This window comes from Mastomys coucha, unplaced genomic scaffold, assembly GCF_008632895.1.
Source record: "Mastomys coucha isolate ucsf_1 unplaced genomic scaffold, UCSF_Mcou_1 pScaffold20, whole genome shotgun sequence".
NCBI classification, from domain to species: Eukaryota; Metazoa; Chordata; class Mammalia; order Rodentia; family Muridae; genus Mastomys; species Mastomys coucha.
This window is the reverse complement of record NW_022196903.1, coordinates 18886499-18904058: the sequence shown is the minus strand read 5'-3', so window position 1 is coordinate 18904058 and position 17560 is coordinate 18886499. Positions and strand designations below refer to the sequence as shown.

At 38.6% G+C, this 17560-nt stretch overlaps 3 protein-coding genes across 25 annotated transcripts in view; all 3 read left to right on the top strand.

The window, feature by feature from the left end:
* Nucleotides 1-17560, top strand: part of Cadps2 (calcium dependent secretion activator 2) — a 529581-nt gene that overhangs the window by 162989 nt on the left and 349032 nt on the right. The window lies entirely within an intron of this gene.
* Nucleotides 8122-9395, top strand: Rnf148 (ring finger protein 148). Its single transcript, XM_031381295.1, has one exon. It carries the CDS (start codon nt 8290-8292, stop codon nt 9238-9240), a length of 951 nt encoding a protein of 316 aa, XP_031237155.1. The 5' UTR covers nt 8122-8289; the 3' UTR covers nt 9241-9395.
* Rnf133 (ring finger protein 133) lies at nt 12557-14116 on the top strand. The gene has a single exon (XM_031381294.1). It carries the CDS (start codon nt 12818-12820, stop codon nt 13961-13963), a length of 1146 nt encoding a protein of 381 aa, XP_031237154.1. The 5' UTR covers nt 12557-12817; the 3' UTR covers nt 13964-14116.

The window sequence follows — 17560 nt, the reverse complement described above, 5'->3', positions numbered from 1 at the left end:
TTCATAGCAGCCTTATTTATAATAGCCAGAAACTGGAAACAACCCAGATGTCCCTAAACAGAGGAATGAATACAGAAATTGTGGTACATCTATACAATGGAATACTACTCAGCTATTAAAAACATTGAATTTTTGAAATTCTTAGGGAAATGGATTGATCTGGAGAATATTCTGAGTGAGGTAACACAATCACAAAAGAAGAAACACGGTATGCACTCTCTGATAAGTGGTTATTAACCCAGAAGTTTGGAATACAGGAAGAACAACGCACAAACCACAAGAAACTCAAGAAAAAGGAAGACCAAAATGTGGACATTTCATTCCTTCTTAAAAGAGGGAACCAAATACCCACGGAAGGAGTTGCAGAGACTAACTATGGATCAGAGACTGAAGGAAGGACAAGCCAGCCTGATATAGCTATCTCCTGAGTGGCTCTGACAATGCCTGACTAATAAGGATGTAGAGGCTCACAGCCATCCATTGAACTGAGTACAGGGTCCCCAATGAAGGAGTTAGAGAAAGTACCAATGGAACTGAAGGGTTTGCAGCCCCCTAGGATGAACAACAATATGAACTAACTAGTACCCTCAGAGCTCCCAGGGACTCAACTACCAACCAAGACTATTCATGGTGGGTCTGATTGTTCTGGCAGCATGTGTATAGTAGAGGATTGCAAAGTCAATCATCAATGGTAGGAGAGGCCCTTCGTCTCGTGAAGGTTCTGTGCCCCAGTTTAGGGGAATGCCAGGGCCAATAAGTGTGAGAGAGTGGGGTGGCAAGCATGGGGAGGGGGGAGACAACAGGGGTTTGTTATTGTTGTTATTGTTGTTTTTGTTTGTTTCTTGGAGGGAAAATTGGGAAAGGAAAGATCATATGACATGTAAATAAAGAAAATATCTAATAAAAAAAAGAAAGAAAGAACACTAATGGTGTGGCCTTCTCACCTTCTGAAGTTAATAGAAATGAAAGTCCTACATAACTGCCACACAGCCTTGTGGCACGGAACAGTTCCTGTGTGTATGGTCTATACAATTTTCTTCCTTTATGTATCCTTGGAGAAATTACATTATCTAAAAATGAGAATGAGATTTTAACTTGTGAATTGAGGAAAAATGCAAGGGTTCTAAATGGAAAAATGTGCTTGGTCTTTTCAGCTGCTGTTTCAGACTGCTACAGGCTCACTTGAAGTTTATGCGCAGTCTTGGACTTAATGTCTGAGGAAGGCTAAGCTTGTGCAAAACTCTAATGATGATTAATGGATTAGGAAGGGTAGAATCCACTTAATGCTTTAGAAAACCTTAGATGTGTTGCACCTTCAGAATAGCATCCACATCCTTTAGGTCTTTACCACCAGGTCTTAATAAGAAAAGGATAGAAGAGATTATCAGGAATATCAGAGATGTTCTCTTGATAAATCAAAGGATCCTGCTTGGGCATATTTAATTTTTTATATGTTACCTAGTTTTCACAGTGAAATGAAGATCTAATCTAAAGGGTTTATATGAATATGATTTTGATCTAACTTCAAGCAGAAATAATAACCTTGTGTTTACTTCAGATTAATCAATAATTCTTATCTCTTTAATGAAAATAGCTACAGTGTAACATTTTCCTGATTACCTCTCCCAGTGTTATAATGTTTCTCCAGTTTGACTGCCACACTGTCTTCTACTTGCTAGGTTGAATGAGAACCAATATTTTCAATTTAATGCTAAAGTTTTATACATGAGGAATCTAACTCACAGAGAAGAAAAAAATGTAACTTTGATTTATGCTCATTAAAATAAAATGGCATCTTGACATAGTCTAAATATTCATGACTTTTCCTTCAGACATGATTACAAAACTCAAGTTGTGTATCAGACCTACAGAATTAAAGATTGTCACATTATTGACAGTCTAAGTGTTCTGTACTTTTTATGAAGTTATCACCTTTATGAAGACCTCACTAATTAGAAAAATGTATTGTATTAAGAATATCATAAGGCAGAATATAGAGGATTATCAATTTAATTCATCATTTACTCAACAACCTTCACAACTCTGGATGGTATACATGTTGTAAAAGGATTCTTGAAAGTGGCATTTTTTTTTTATCCCTAGCTAACTTCAAAATAAATGAGACTGAGACTATAAGACTTATTTAATTAGCTTTATAATACAATAACTGGGCAGTTGGTGATCTAGTCTAATCCTTTAAACTAATCTGAATTACCTCCTCTGTCTCTCTCCCCACTTCCCTGGCTGGCAGAAGTCCAGCCCTATTCTCTCTTCTGCCTCACCATTGGCTGATCAACTTTTATTGATAAATCAGAATAAATGGAGGGTGGTGTTTGCATAAACTTGAGATAGGAAATACTTAGAATAAGCATTACTTAGAATAAGCAGTATCTACATTACAACAAGATATGAGGGCAGAGAAGTCAGCATTTAAATAGTACAAGAATAATCTTTACACTGCACCAAAACATTATGCCTGCACATGTGATGCTAGAATCTTGTTACAACTGAAGTAAGAAGATTATTCTCTACTCTACACTTTGAAACAAGATTGATAATCCTGTAGACTTCCCGCGTCACCCCAACACTTTGTGCCTCTCTTATTGGTAAGGAGTCCGTGTCTTGACTAGGAGCCGTCAGGTTCTGTTAAGGCCTATTCATGACTCCGGTCATCTTTTTAAAAGTTATTCCCTTTACTTTTTGTGATTATGACATAGTGACATCATTTCCCCTTCCCTTTTCTCCTCCCTGAAAAAACAAACCCTTCCTTTACTTCAGAGTCATGGCCTCTGTTTTAGTTAATTATTTTAATGCACAAATATATAAATATCTATAGATATATTTATACACACATGTATAATATATGTATATAAATGTATATGTAAATAAAAAAATAACATATTATACATTATATCTATTTTTTCTAAGTATAACCTGCTCAGCCTGCATAACGTTAGCTTGTGTGTATATTCTCATGGATGTCCATTTGATATTGGATAAGCAATTGATGTGCTTTGCCCTGGAGAAAACTATTTCTCCCACTCCCAGCATTCCTTAGTTGCATTTAGTGCTTTATATAGGGTTGAGGTCAGGTCATTTTGAGTCATACAGCTCACTGTTTTTAACTTTCATGTATCTGCCCACCTACAGATTAATGTCAAATGCCCTCAGCTAGGAGAGATGGGCTTTTTCTTGAATATTTTTATTTGCATCTGCTTGTCAAGATTCCCTAGCTCGCCAGGCGGTGGTGGCGCATGCCTTTAATCCCAGCACTTGGGAGGCAAAGGCAGGCGGATTTCTGAGTTCGAGGCCAGCCTGGTCTACAGAGTGAGTTTCAGGAAAGCCATGGCTACGCAGAGAAACCCTGTCTCGAAAAACCAAAAAAAACAAAAAGCAAAAAACAAAAAACAACAACAAAAAAAAAGATTCCCTAGCTCACTTTGGGGTAGCAGAGATAAAGCTGGCATAGAGTCACTTCCGCTAAAGTCTGTTGGCCAGCCAGTTGCCAGGCACACAGATCTAAGGGGTATGGAAATAAGACTCACAAAAATAAGGTGATGCCTGTGTGGAGTATGGCGTGCTGATTGTTTTAATAGGAGTAGAGGAAACACTCAACTGATTTAGTGGAAGAAACGAAAATGTAAGGACTGATAGTAGATAATGAAGCTCACTGGGAAGAAAGAAGAGTAGACAGTGCAGAGACATGTCATTCCTAGGAACTGTAGGGGCAGACATCTGAGCTTTCCAATAAGCAAGAACACCACTATAAGTTTGATTGCTTTTTCCTAGGGCCGGGTGGGAAGCACAATTAAGAATAACCACTACCTGCTGGATAGAAGGATCTGAGAGAATATGTAGCCAATTAGAATCAATGGAAAGTGTTCATCCCATGGCATGGGGTGACTGTGGCTGTCTCCCACCCAAGTAGACCCTTTTGAGTCAGGACAGTGTTCCAGTATTGGAGATATATTATAGGTTTTCCTCTTGGCCAGAGAACTATCCTTTTCTTTGCCCTTTTAGCAGTGTCAAGCATGGGTTCCATCTCAAGGAATAGGGCTTAAAGCCAATGAAACAGTGCTACCTCGCTCCTCCTGGCCTCTGGCTCTCCCAGACCCCACGTGTGAACACAGAAACCATCCAGAAGCTCATATGGAGTTTTTGAAATGTACTGTTTTCTACGGTTAGAAAGGTACTCTTATATTTAGAAGATGCTTTTAGATTGAGGGTCATTTGGAATGTTTGAAATGTACTCTTCTAACTATCACATGTGTATTTTATTAGACATGTGAGTGTTGTGATTAACCTAGTATGAGCTCCAGAAAAAGACTACACTACAATATACAAGAATTATAAACTTGCAATTTATAAAACTTTGTTTTCAGAAAATTCTTTTGTTGTCTTTAGTCAGCCACTTCGAATCCAACAGCATCCTGTTACCCCTAAATCCCTTTATAATGTTTTTCTCTTCAGAAAACAAACAAAATCAGATAACAGACAAACAAAAAAAAAGTCCTTTCTTTAGTTTATGTGCCTAGTAACTGTGCTTTATGGGTTCCCAGAGAATTCTCCTGATTCCTGACCCAGTGCACTGACGTGCATGTTATATTAAATGGTCTCTTTGGTTTTCCCTGTGTCATACAGATGTTGTCAAGTGCAATATGGATGTACTTGCTGTTTTTCCTTTGCAGAAATGGTATTTCTGAAGGTATGAATGTTTTGTACCAGTAATATTGAGATGAGTTGATTCTCTACCCCTATTATGCCATACTCAATGATGGTTATAATGTTCCTCAAAATTTCCCTAGAGTCTGACTATTATAGAAATAGTCAGATACTATATACAAATTACATGTGTGTATGTGTGTGTATGTGTGTGTATGTGTGTGTGTGTGTGTGTGTGTGTGTGTGTGTATACTTTCAATATCTTTGTAGCCATTTTTCTTACAGTCATGCCCTCCTAAGGAACAGAACTATGTTGAGTTTGTCTTATGGTGATATTTTGTGTAGAATGCACATTGTGTTTGTACTGGCTAGTGGGTATTTAAGGATTTCTTTGAGTATATCCCAGGAATTTAGATCCTGTAGCTGCCACCTCATTGGGTGTTTGCCCTCCACTTCCTAGTTTTCTCCATTGGTAGTAGAAAGAACTGGTAATTTTACCCTCCCACCATTCATGCACTCAGCAAGGAATGGGTTTCTCCACAAGATGAACTGGGATTTACTTATGTCGATCATAATGATCAGGCTCATTTCATAGAAGTGAATTTGTGAAGGAGTTCTAGCCAAAGACATTAAGAGAATGTTGATAAGTATCTGGGGAAAATCTTTTCCCTCTTTCTTAAAGGGGAATGTGGGAGTCAAAATGTTGAATTGCACCTCAGGGTGCTGTGTGCCTATGGATAATTAGAACAGCAACCATCCTGGGAGTTCATCAAGGGAACCAACTTAAGAGGAAAGCCAACATATTTTAGAAGGCAAAATAGAAAGATGTAAAAAAAAAAAACAAGAGACTTTTTGACTGTTGGATCTACTGGACTAGGGAGTATATATATGTTCAGTTTCCTTTAATCTACCTGCCCGGGTTCAATAAAATAAAGAATTTGAAACCTTCATGTGCTCAAAGTCCTTGTATTGAATAAATGTTTTAAAAGCAATAGATTACAGTGGCATCAATTATCTATTCCTTCTTTCTGCCCCATTTAGCTATGCTGGCCCCAGGATAGAAGACTCTTTGCTCTAGTTCTGATAAAATGGATGCAATTGACAACCAGCCCTTGTGGGCTAATAAGGATGCTTAAAGAGAGCTATTCTGTTTCTGTGCTAGGGAAAACTGTGGAAGTGGAGGAACATTCTGAGGGCATCTTGTATATTGATGATTACAAAAGCTTACTGTGTGGCAAGAGCTTAGAATTTATTGTATCTCAGGGATGAGCAACTCTGGAGAAACTTTTCCCGCTCCTAAGACTACCATTTGCACAGTTTCCTAATGTTGCTTTGGTTGCTTTGTGACATTTTGAGTTAGGTGTCTCTAAGTCATTAAGAGGCCACTGTCAGCATTTGATGATGTTGAGTTGCATCTTTGGCTTTTAGCGGTGATATGCCAGTAACATTCCCCCATTAGTGTGATAATTTTTATTAAAGAGTCTCTAAAAATAGAAGTCCCTTGGAAGGCAAAATTGCATCTGTTTCAGAGCCACTGTTATATGTGGGAAGTGTTTTGTTATAGGATATGGCAGAAAGGAAGGGATGTCTTAACCAGCATGGCCTTAGCTAATTTGTTGCACAGACAGTGAGTCTATAAGTTTTTAAACATTGTTCCCTTCAAACAAACAAGAAAACTCTTGATTTGAGCCATAAATGCTTTGCTATTTAAACTTTTCACTCTTCCAAAATCAGCAAAAGATTCTGGGTGTGTTTGAACAAGACAATATTTGTTGCACTTGAAAGACAGGCAGGAGAATTAGGAATTGAAGATTGTCACTGACTACCTATCAAGTTTGAGTCCATCTGGATAATCAGTCTAAAAAACAACAAACAGACTCTGAAAAGTTGAAAAGCCAAGTCACTTTCCAGAAGCAATCAGCAATTCAACAAGTACCCCCTAAAGCAACATTAAAGTCCTTGGCCAGTTCTTACGTCTTCATTGTCAACAGAATCAAACTCCAGTTCACACCTGAGCATGGAAAGCTCCACCTGGGAAGACAGTTCAGATGCAAAAGGAACCCCACATAGATACAATTGTAGGAGGTGAGAATTGGATTAATAGTCATCTTGCAAGCAAATCTTAACTAAAGAATTATGGCCCAGTAAGTATAAAGGATATGTTTGTCAGAAACTTACCACTCTCCTGACATGCCTGTGGTCTTAGTAGCACAGCCCATCCTGTACGTGAGCCCTCCTAAGCAAGCAAGGTCCTTTCTTTCCATGTCCTCAAAGCTTTGGAGCCCATCCATTGCCCAGAAGTTCTGCTGTGTACCTAGGAGATAAACGTTTGAATGAGTATTGCCAAGTAATCATCTGTGTAAAGATTTTAGGCAAGGATTTACAGTAGAAGTAGGACTGTCCCGGACTGTCAGTATGCTTCTCATGTCCTGGACTGTAATTCAAAGTCCTCAGGACAGCCTGGGAACCACCAAGCACATCAATTGCTCTTTGCCTTTCTCCTTCATGACTCTTTCGTTTACCTTCAGTCTTGTTACTTTGCTTTGGCAACTGAGTTCATTTCACATGAATCAGCCTATCAGTTTCTTAGAGAAGTTTTTCTTAAGCCTGTAAGGATGGTCCCCATTCCATGTTATCTTCTGCTGTATACTTGTCACTTTCTATTCACAGTTTTTGCAATCATTCATATCTTTTAATTGCTTCAAATTTACTCTCAGTGTATAATAGTAGGATTGTGTTGTTTTTTTTGTTGGTTTTTTTTTGTTTTTACAGTATATGTTTTCATACTTAGTATTTGCTTAGCACATAGTAGATATTTTATTAACAGACTCAATCAACATAGATGTATTTGCTTTGTGGGGTGAGTCTACATCAGAAAAAGTATGCCTTTTTTTTCTTTATTCCACATGTTAAATCTTCAGGCTGGGCATTAGCATTTAATGCCAGAAGACGGTTGGTGTGATTTATTCCTACTGTCCATGGACTGGCCAACTTGGTAGTATAGAAGCATTAAGAGAGCAAGCACCTGACCATAAACATTCATTAATGTAAATGAATAGTTTGTAAACGGTTTAAGATGTTTTTCAGTATGTCCATATATAAAAATAAAACTCAACTTGTGTTCTTTATGTTTACCACTTTATTCATTAACTTTGAGTGTGTTTTCAAAGTGCCATGCTGTGTATATGTGTGTATGTGTATGTATGTATGTATGTATGTATGTATATATATATGTATATATATAATATACACATATATATATAATATTGACATTTAATCTCATGTTAATACATGGACACCTAGGTAGGAATGCATACTTCTTTTTTTTTGAATGCATACTTCTTATTGGCTACTAGCCTTTTGACCAATAGGATTTCAGTATGCATTGTACTGATATAAACTCCCGGATTGGCTTAACTACTTCTGATGTCACAATTTACCCATTAGGAAGTCATAAGTTTCTTTAAATCACATTGAAGTAATAACATCTCTTGAATTTTCATTATAAGAAAGAAACAGTACAAAGAATGAGCAAGTTATCTTTCATCTTGGCCGACCTTGATTTACGAGTGTTAGTCATCTGCTCCTGACAGCTTGAGCTAGCTCCTTTACCTCATTTTACAGCAAATGTTACTTTGTGTTTCATGTCTATCAGTGAATGGAGGAATGAACCCACTTGGACTTACTTCTTCAGTTCATAGGTCTTTTTCATCTTGCCTGTTGAGACTTAGCGTCTTCCTCCTCCTCAGCCTCCCTGACTCCAAAGGAAAAGCAGTATGGACTGCTCATCTGAATATTACATTCCAGGTGGGGAACCGGATCATATCAGAGCTAGGAGAGAGTGGAGTGTTTGGGAATCATTCTCCTCTGGAAAGGGTGTCTGGTGCTGTGGTACTTCCCGAAGGATGGAATCAGAATGCTTGCAGTCCCCTGACCAACTTCAGCAGGCCTGATCAAACAGACACTTGGCTCGCCCTCATCGAACGGGGAGGCTGTACTTTTACTCATAAAATCAATGTGGCAGCTGAGAAGGGAGCAAACGGGGTGATCATCTATAACTATCCAGGCACAGGCAACAAGGTATTTCCCATGTCTCACCAGGGAACAGAGAATATAGTTGCCGTGATGATTGGCAACCTCAAGGGTATGGAGCTCTTGCACTTGATCCAGCAAGGTGTCTATGTGACAATCATCATTGAAGTGGGGAGAATGCATATGCCATGGCTCAGCCACTATGTTATGTCTCTGTTTACCTTCCTGGCAGCCACCGTCGCCTATCTTTTCCTGTACTGTGCCTGGAGACCCCAAGCGCCCAATTCTTCCACCAGGAGACAAAGACAGATAAAGGCCGATGTGAAGAAAGCTGTTGGTCAGCTGCAACTTCGAGTGCTCAGGGAGGGGGATAAGGAGCTAGACCCAAATGAAGACAGCTGTGTGGTTTGTTTTGATATATACAAAGCCCAAGATGTTATACGGATTTTAACTTGCAAACATTTTTTCCACAAGGCATGCATTGATCCCTGGCTTTTAGCACACAGGACATGCCCCATGTGCAAGTGTGACATCCTGAAACCTTAAGAAGCCCACAGAGATCTTTCCACAGATTAAAATGAGATGAATTTGCACACTGTACTGTACATCAAGAGAAAACATGACCCTTAGTTACTCTGTCCTGCTACTGAAGATGAAATTTGTGTGCTTTGAAAATAAAGTTAACATATCATGCCCATAAACTGTTGTCTTTTTAATCATTTTAATTGTTAGACATTGTTGTCTTTCTCCAAATAAGGAAGTTGGTACATGTGAAAAACAATATTCATCTTAATCATCAGCTTACTCAGATTAAGGTACTGATCTGGTGGGAATTTCTGGGTTATTATAAAGTTTTCTTTTTAACATATTTATCTGGGGGCTTTGTTTTCATTCTTCATCTAGTTTTTTTTTCTTCCTAACATTTGACATCTCTGTTTAATAAACTCCACTATAGAATTAAATTCTAATTTATATTGTCATGGTTAATTAATTTTATTAATACCCAGAAAATCGGATTTCCAAAGCTGTGGATTGAACGGGTACTTTGTTCTAATTCCTTTAGCAGATAGCATGTTATAAAAGTTTTAAAGCGTTTTAGGCCTCATTTAGAATGGTGTTGAAAAAGTTCACCTGTTTGCCAGGGTTCTTTAAGTCCTGGCCTGGTTAATCTGCCATGGGGACAGTTTCTTTTAAAAGTGTCCTCTAGGGGCTGCCATTGGTTTCACTTCTCAAATGGTAGAGTATCACTAGGGCCTTGGACAACAGAGCAGAGCTAAACATTTTGTTGGGTTTCCATCCCAATAATATGTACAGCTCATTTCTCTCACCTTCCTTTCTGGTGGGTGGAAAAACACCTGTGTACTACTGAAAAGCTGAAAGACAGGAGTTTGTGCTTTTGGTGAAAAACTCAGTCTTTGATATTCCAGATAGATGGCATGTGCTGAGTGCGGAAGCCGACACACTGTTTATCGTACTTTCTCCATAGACTTGTGTATAAACAAGGTCAGTAATTGCTTCTGTAAGAGAAATCAACTATTGTGAGCTGAAAGTTCCACACTAATATTCTTTCTGATTTATGACATACCTTTTGAACATTTTAATTGATTAGTTTTAATAATTTGACAATTTTACACATGTATATAGTGTATTGATTAATCTTTCTCCAACACCTGTATCCTTCTTCTATAAATCTCCACCTCTCATCATTACTAATCCTTTTGGGTTATGACATATATAGTGTGACCAGGGCTATTTGGGTGGCTGTTAGACAAGAAGCACCCTCTGTGGTCTGGTGCATTCATCAGTAGCTTTACAACTGAAGCCAATGGTTCCCCTTGCCCTTGAATTCATCAGTAAGAAATAGTACTGCAGTGGGGAATAGGATCCTTTGAGCCTCCCCTCCACCTCTGCCTGTTGATGCGACCATTTTTGTGTAGACCCAATGCCTACATCTGTAATTTCAATGGCATGGTTTGCCCAGGAGATAGTATTTTGCAGTTCTTCTCCCTGTCTTGCATCTTATATTTTTTCTGCCTTCTCTTCTACATTGTTTTCTGAGTCTTAACAGGATTGTCATAAATTTCTTATTTGAGGATTAACCCTTAGTTTCAACACTGTGTAGCCAGGAGACTGTATTCACCACCCTTTACTAAAAGAGAGCCTTCTCTGATTGAGACTAAGAGCAGTAGATAGCTATGGATATAAACAATATTTAAGTTATAGCTAACCCAGAACAAACAGCAATGTTATATTCAGTTCCTTTCCCAGATGTGAGGTTTTCACCAGGGGTACAGTACCAGACATAGATTGCCTCCAATGTAGGGGTATCAAATCCAGTCATAGCTGTTGCTGCTCAACAGTTGTGTTACTATGCCACATCAGTAGATCTGGCCTGGAGGACTGGTCTTAAAGATCATAGGATTTATAACTGGGTAAGATCATTGATGGCCCTTCTCTCCCAGCAGTCTGCATAGGACCTTCCAATACTCAGAAAGCTGAAAGGACACAAGGTCAGTTCCAGATTGATTTCTCTATCATGAATCCAACATGTATGCTGTCTTATCATCTAATTCTAGCAGACAAACAGTAGGGATGGCAGGAACCTATATTGCTTTGGGAGCTTCCCTGACCAACACTTTATGTGCCAATTTTTGTTGTGCTTGTAGAACTTTCTTCACTCCTGCCTGAAGTTGCTGCTTCATAAACTATAAAAAGTTCCTGTTTTCTTAGTCCTGGAGAGGCCAGTTTAAAATGTCTTGTTTATGAACCCTGTATACAGAGGCCAAAAATGTTTATGTTCATGGTTCAAGTCCTTAGCTTTGGCTTTCTTGTCAGTAAGGAAGAAACATTGCGATGCCTACTGAGGAAGTATACCCTAACATTTGATACTGCCCAAGTTTGTTAGCTCATTAGTTTCAAAGTTATTTAAAGCCATTGACCTTTGTAGTAAAAATGGGGGCAGACATGGCAGAGTATATAGAATTACTAAGGGGGATATTTGTTAAGTTTGGTTTAAAAATGTTGTTGCCATCATCTCTTTATGACCTGTAACCATTGTTACTGTCATTGGTTAACTTTTTAATATTATTGGATTTCCTTGTTTTAATTTCTTTATAAATCAAGTTACATTTGAAAAACAAGAGCTTTATATGTGTACCTATCCTCTGTATGTGATGTTAGACAGCTGTAGTATGAGATAGAACTAGATGTTAACAGGATTCTGTACTTTACCAGTGCTTCTCAACCTAACACTGCAATCCATTGATACATTTCCTCATGTTGTGGTGACCCCCAACCATAAAATTACTTTAGTTGCAACTTCATAAATATAATTTTGTTAACTGTTATGGATCATAATGTAAATAGTTTTGGAGATATTTGCCAAAGGGCTCACGACCTACAGGTTGAGAACTACTGCTTTGAAAAATCAAAACCAAGTCGGAACCGATAAATGTTTCCAAAATCCTATATCTTTTATCTGCATCTTCATAAAGAATTGACAGGGACCAAATATGAACAATTAATGTTACAGGTCTCACTGCTTTTACTGCTCATTTGGTCTCATTCCTAATTTATGATTCTTTGTGTATCTTGAGCTTAACGTCAGATGTGTTTACTTCTTAGAAAATGTAAAAGTTCCACACTATCTTTTCATTTATTCTGAGGTTTTTAAACAAGTCAATTTCAGACATGCTTGTTTTCATTAATGTGCTAAATATACAACCATTTTATAGGGCTTCTTGACTTAATCATTTTACAAGCATTCACAAACTACCTGTCACCACATTGAAACCACTCAAGCCAGTGCATGTAGAGCATGCTCTGAGCTAATTGGCTGCTTGGTCTTTTATGTCACAATGGCCTCATGCAAGGGTAAGCAGTATCTAAAGTTACAGTAGTGAGACACGGATTTCTTTACTATCTAAAGTTTTTCTCTCTAATAAAACATCTGAAACTCAAGACATCTTTAGAAAGCTCTTGCTGAAACATGTTGGAAGACAGCGCATCTTATTTTCACCCTGAAGATATGTTTTCTTTCCTCATTCTGAATTGATGGTCAACAGATGTGGAAGCCGTGCCGGTTGGTTGGGTTGGCTCGTAAAGTCATTTGTGAAAGACAGAGATGAATCCTCTTCATACTGGTACTTGGCAGAACAATGTTCCATCTTTCTGGCTTCTGAAATTCAGTTTTATCTGGCTGGTCAGTCAGAACTGTTGTACAGCCAGCGCAGTTTGGACTGCGTACATGAACATATCATTTCACGTGGGGAACCGCATGCTGTCAGAGCTGGGGGAGACTGGGGTCTTCGGCAGAAGCTCCATTTTGAAGAGAGTAGCAGGAGTTGTTGTGCCACCAGAGGGAAAAATTCAAAATGCTTGTGATCCCAATACCAGTTTCATCCTGCCACGGAACAAAGAGCCGTGGATTGCACTCATTGAACGGGGAGGTTGTGCCTTCACACAGAAAATTAAGGTGGCATCTGAGAACGGAGCCAGAGGAGTGATCATCTATAACTTTCCAGGTACTGGCAACCAGGTTTTCCCCATGTCTCACCAGGCATTTGAAGACATCGTTGTAGTTATGATTGGTAATGTCAAAGGTATGGAAATTTTGCATTTAATTCGGAAGGGAGTTCATGTTACAGTTATGGTTGAGGTGGGAAGAAAACATGTCATTTGGCTGAATCACTATTTTGTCTCCTTTATGATCGTCACAACCGCCACATTAGCATATTTCACCTTTTATCACGTTCGGAGACTTTGGGTGGCAAGAATTGAGGACAGGAGATGGAAGCGACTAACAAGAGAGCTCAAGAAAGCTTTTGGGCAGCTGCAGGTTCGAATATTGAAAGAAGGGGATGAGGAAGTAAATCCAAATGCAGATAGCTGCGTCATCTGCTTTGAAGCCTATAAGCCTAATGAAATAGTTCGTATTCTCACTTGTAAACATTTTTTCCACAAGAATTGCATTGACCCCTGGATCCTAGCCCATGGCACATGCCCCATGTGCAAATGTGACATTTTGAAAGCTCTGGGGATTCAGGTGGACCTTGAGGATGGAACAGACTCTCTGCAAGTTCTGATGTCAAATGAATTGCCTGGAACCTTTTCACCTGTGGAAGAAGAGACGAATAATGAGCTTCCTCCTGCAAGAACTTCAAGTAAAGTGACCCACGTGCAGGAGCACCCTACTTCTATGAATGCTGACAGCCAGCCCCCCGAAGCAGAGGAAACCGGTCATCCTTCACATGGACAGCGTGACCTTTGAGCAAATGGATTAAACCTGCTTGTCAGATCAGGTCCTCACGATGACAAGCAGTTTGCTTGAAGTGTGGTTTTTGTGTGTGTCATTTCCTGTCACTCTGCTAATTCTCCAAATTCACTGTCAAGCTTCAAATATAGGGGAAAGAACCTGGCAGAATTTTGTGGCGTTTTACCTCTGCTAATTTTAAGTTGTTGTGAATGTATTATTCTGGGTAGTTAACTTGTGTTAAAACCAGAAACAAACTTACTCCTAATTATGTTTATCTGTTTATACCTGGTTTTATTTTGGTGAGAAAATTGTTAATTTATATTTATATTCGTCTCAAAAGAAGCCGTCAGTTATTTTTCATCTTTTAGCAGTCATAAAAATTAATTATACTGTAGTAATATTGATGTCATTACGTTGCAGTGGTTTTTTTTTTAGTTCTTTGAAATGAAAATTTGCTATACAGAATATTTTGTTACTTATCCATAGTCGAGTTCTGTTCAGTTAGTAAATTTTATGTAAACTATCTGTATAGCAAGAAAATGTTTATAAAGTACTAAAACTCTTTAAGAAAATATTCCAGAATTCATTATTATCTATCTTGACTCTTATAATAGTTTAGCATAATTTCAAAGAGTCTTTGAATTCTCTCAGGCAAACAATGGAGTTTTAACTACTAGGCAGTGCTGGCGAGACCTAGTGAGCAAGAATTCTGTGAATTGTTTCATGCACAAGGGCAGTACTTACATGTAAAAGTAATAGTAAGATACTATTAGAGGAGGAAAGGTATTTTTGTGCAGGGGCATCAGAGCCAAGATATAGCAAAACTTTGCCAGATGCCAGGTTGAGGCCACATCTTTCTGTTATATACAATCCTTTGTGTTCCTGACCCTGAGAAAGTTTGGCTGTTAATCACACATACCAACACTGAATTTCCAGTGTTTTAACGTTTTTCTTGGGACAGTGAAGTTATTCCATATAGTACCCAGAGACTCTACAGAAACTCTCTTTGGATGATTGAATCCTGAGTAGATAAGCTGGTGTCTGTAGACTGAATGCTGGCCACTGGGCGCTGTAGCTAGGAGGAGCCAGGGATCTCATGGGAGCTGGGGCTAAGGGCTTCAGTCCTGCTGTTCTAAGACTCTGTTGTAAACAAAGCTATAAAGCACATTTATTCCAGGTTTCTCTTACTTTATGTTTAGTAACCAAGACCTGGAATTAGCACTGCTCTGTTAGATATTTACTATGATGTTATATATTTGTTGTAGTTGAATTTTTACCTGCACTATATATAAGTAATGCCATTTTTTCTTAGACACAGTAATACAAATACATTTTGCATGATCTAAATGCAAATACCATTTTGATGACATGGTACTAGAGTTTACAGTGTTTTGCCACAGTGCTGGTATCATAGTGAGTTACCTTTAGACTTCTTCTTCTTCTTCTTCTTCTTCTTCTTCTTCTTCTTCTTCTTCTTCTTCTTCTTCTTCTTCTTCTTCTTCTTCTTCTTCTTCTCTTCTTCTTCTTCTTCTTCTTCTTCTTCTTCTTTTTCTCCTTCTTCTTCTTCTTTTTCTTCTTCTTTCTTTTTTATGAGTTTTGGTATTCTTTCAGTAGTCAGAATTTAGTTTCCTTCCCCTCAACCTCATGATCAGTAGGATGTTGATTTTTTTAAATAAAACCAAAATGGCTTTTCTCACCATTAATGGAATAAATTGTTTAATATTTTTCTAAAAGAAAATTTTCTTGTTATTTTACCTATGATTAACTGACTGAATAGTCCTGATTAAACATAAACCAAAATGATAGCATCTTTTTGTCTTGCTGTAGAATGTCTGTTAATGATCTGAAAAAAGAAATTCTGATCAACATCTGTTTGAAGTAGCATGAGCCCTTCATAGAGTTTAGTGTAACAGATATCTGGGCCTGATGGGTGCATTGTATATTTAAAGTGGTCTCTTTCCAGATATCTGCTTATTGAAACAGCAGACAAGAACTAAGAAGAGGAATATCAGTGTCTGGGGAACCATGAGGGGCAAAGGGGGAGTCTTCCCTTGTTCTCTCAAGAAGCAGTCATTACAATAGAGATTTTAGCCTTCTGTTTCACTGTTCATTGATAAGCACCTCTTGGATTTTTTTTAATGCATCTGTTTCTTTTGTAATTAAAGCAATTTTCGGTGTTTAGGTCTTACTGTTGAGCAATTATTGCATTTGTTGCCATAGGAATATCTTAAAACATACCTGGTTCTCAACAAAACAAGGCTTTATTGGTGGCGTGTGAGCGAGGTATACAGAAGCAGATGATCTACCAATCTGGGATCGTTGGAGCTGTTTCTCCAATATGTCTGTTCAGGCATCCCTTTTTCACCATTACACTCAACTTTGTAACACATCTCTCCTTAGTTGTGCCTTTTTGGCAGGCCAAGAAGACATTGTACACCTGATCAGCTGAGGTGAATCATTATTGATCACTAAGGCCACTCTGGTTTTAGAAACTTTTCTGCTTTTGTTATATTTTATCTCCATCAATTGAATGCTCTGGTGTGTGTGTGTGTGTGTGTGTGTGTGTGTGTGTGTGAGTGTGTGTGTGCGCGCGCGCGCGTGAGAGAGAGAGAGAGAGAGAGAGAGAGAGAGAGAGAGAGAGAGAGAGAGAGAGAGAGAGAGAGAGAGAGAGAGAGAGAGAGAGAGAGAGAGAGAGAGAGAGAGGAGAGAGAGAGAGAGAGTTAGTTCAGAGATAGGTGGCTGCATATGTATGTGACTACATAGAAAGTCCAGAGATTGTCAGGTACTTTCCATGTCTTTTCACTTTCCATGTTTCTTTGAGGCCTGTCACTGAACATAGAACTCATTGATTTGGCTTGACTAGTCATTCATCAAGCCCCAAAGATTCTGCTGTATCTGCCCCTTCATCTGGAATTATAGAGGTATACTATGGTTCAAGGTCACTCACTTTTTATTGTAACATGGGTGTTGGGAATTAGATATAGGTCCTCCTGTTTGTGTGACACATACTTTCCTGTCTAAGTCATCTCCTCTGCTCCCAGTAAGATGATATTTTGCAGTGTAGTTAACTCTGCTGTCTTTGAGAACTTAACCACTTAGAATTCCTTTCTCAGAATTAACTCTTGTGATCTGCCTAAGCAGCTATCTCTACCTTTCTACCAGACCTGCTGCTGACTCCCATGCTCAGTAGGATCCCCGCAGTCACACATGCCTCCTCTTACTCCTGTTCTTTCCCAGCACAATACAGAATCAAGTCTCAAGTTCGTTTTCTACTGAAGTATCTCTGCCTCTTTCCCCTCAACCATTTTTTGTAGTATCACTCTGCATTACCCAAGGTACCCCCATTTAATACTTCTGTACTGCACCAGCCACTTATTTGCGTTGTCGTGGGTTTACTCCTATTAAAAATTAATAACCTTTAACTTCCTTCCCGATATTCTGTAGAGCAGGATTTCTAAGCTTAGGCTGCATATCTAAATAGAGAAGAGTTAAAAGGCTCAATGGCCCTACTGCACTTAAATCTCTGAGCCAAGACAAGCCTCAACCCTTATAAAGTTGTTCAGGGTATTCCAGCTGTACACTAAATTGAGAACTATGCACAGGGCTATGGCA

Excerpts from the sequence above, each read along its gene's own strand:
- Rnf148 (XM_031381295.1), top strand. The coding sequence starts at position 8,290 with ATGTTACTTTGTGTTTCATGTCTATCAGTGAATGGAGGAATGAACCCA.
- Rnf133 (XM_031381294.1), top strand. The coding sequence starts at position 12,818 with ATGAATCCTCTTCATACTGGTACTTGGCAGAACAATGTTCCATCTTTC.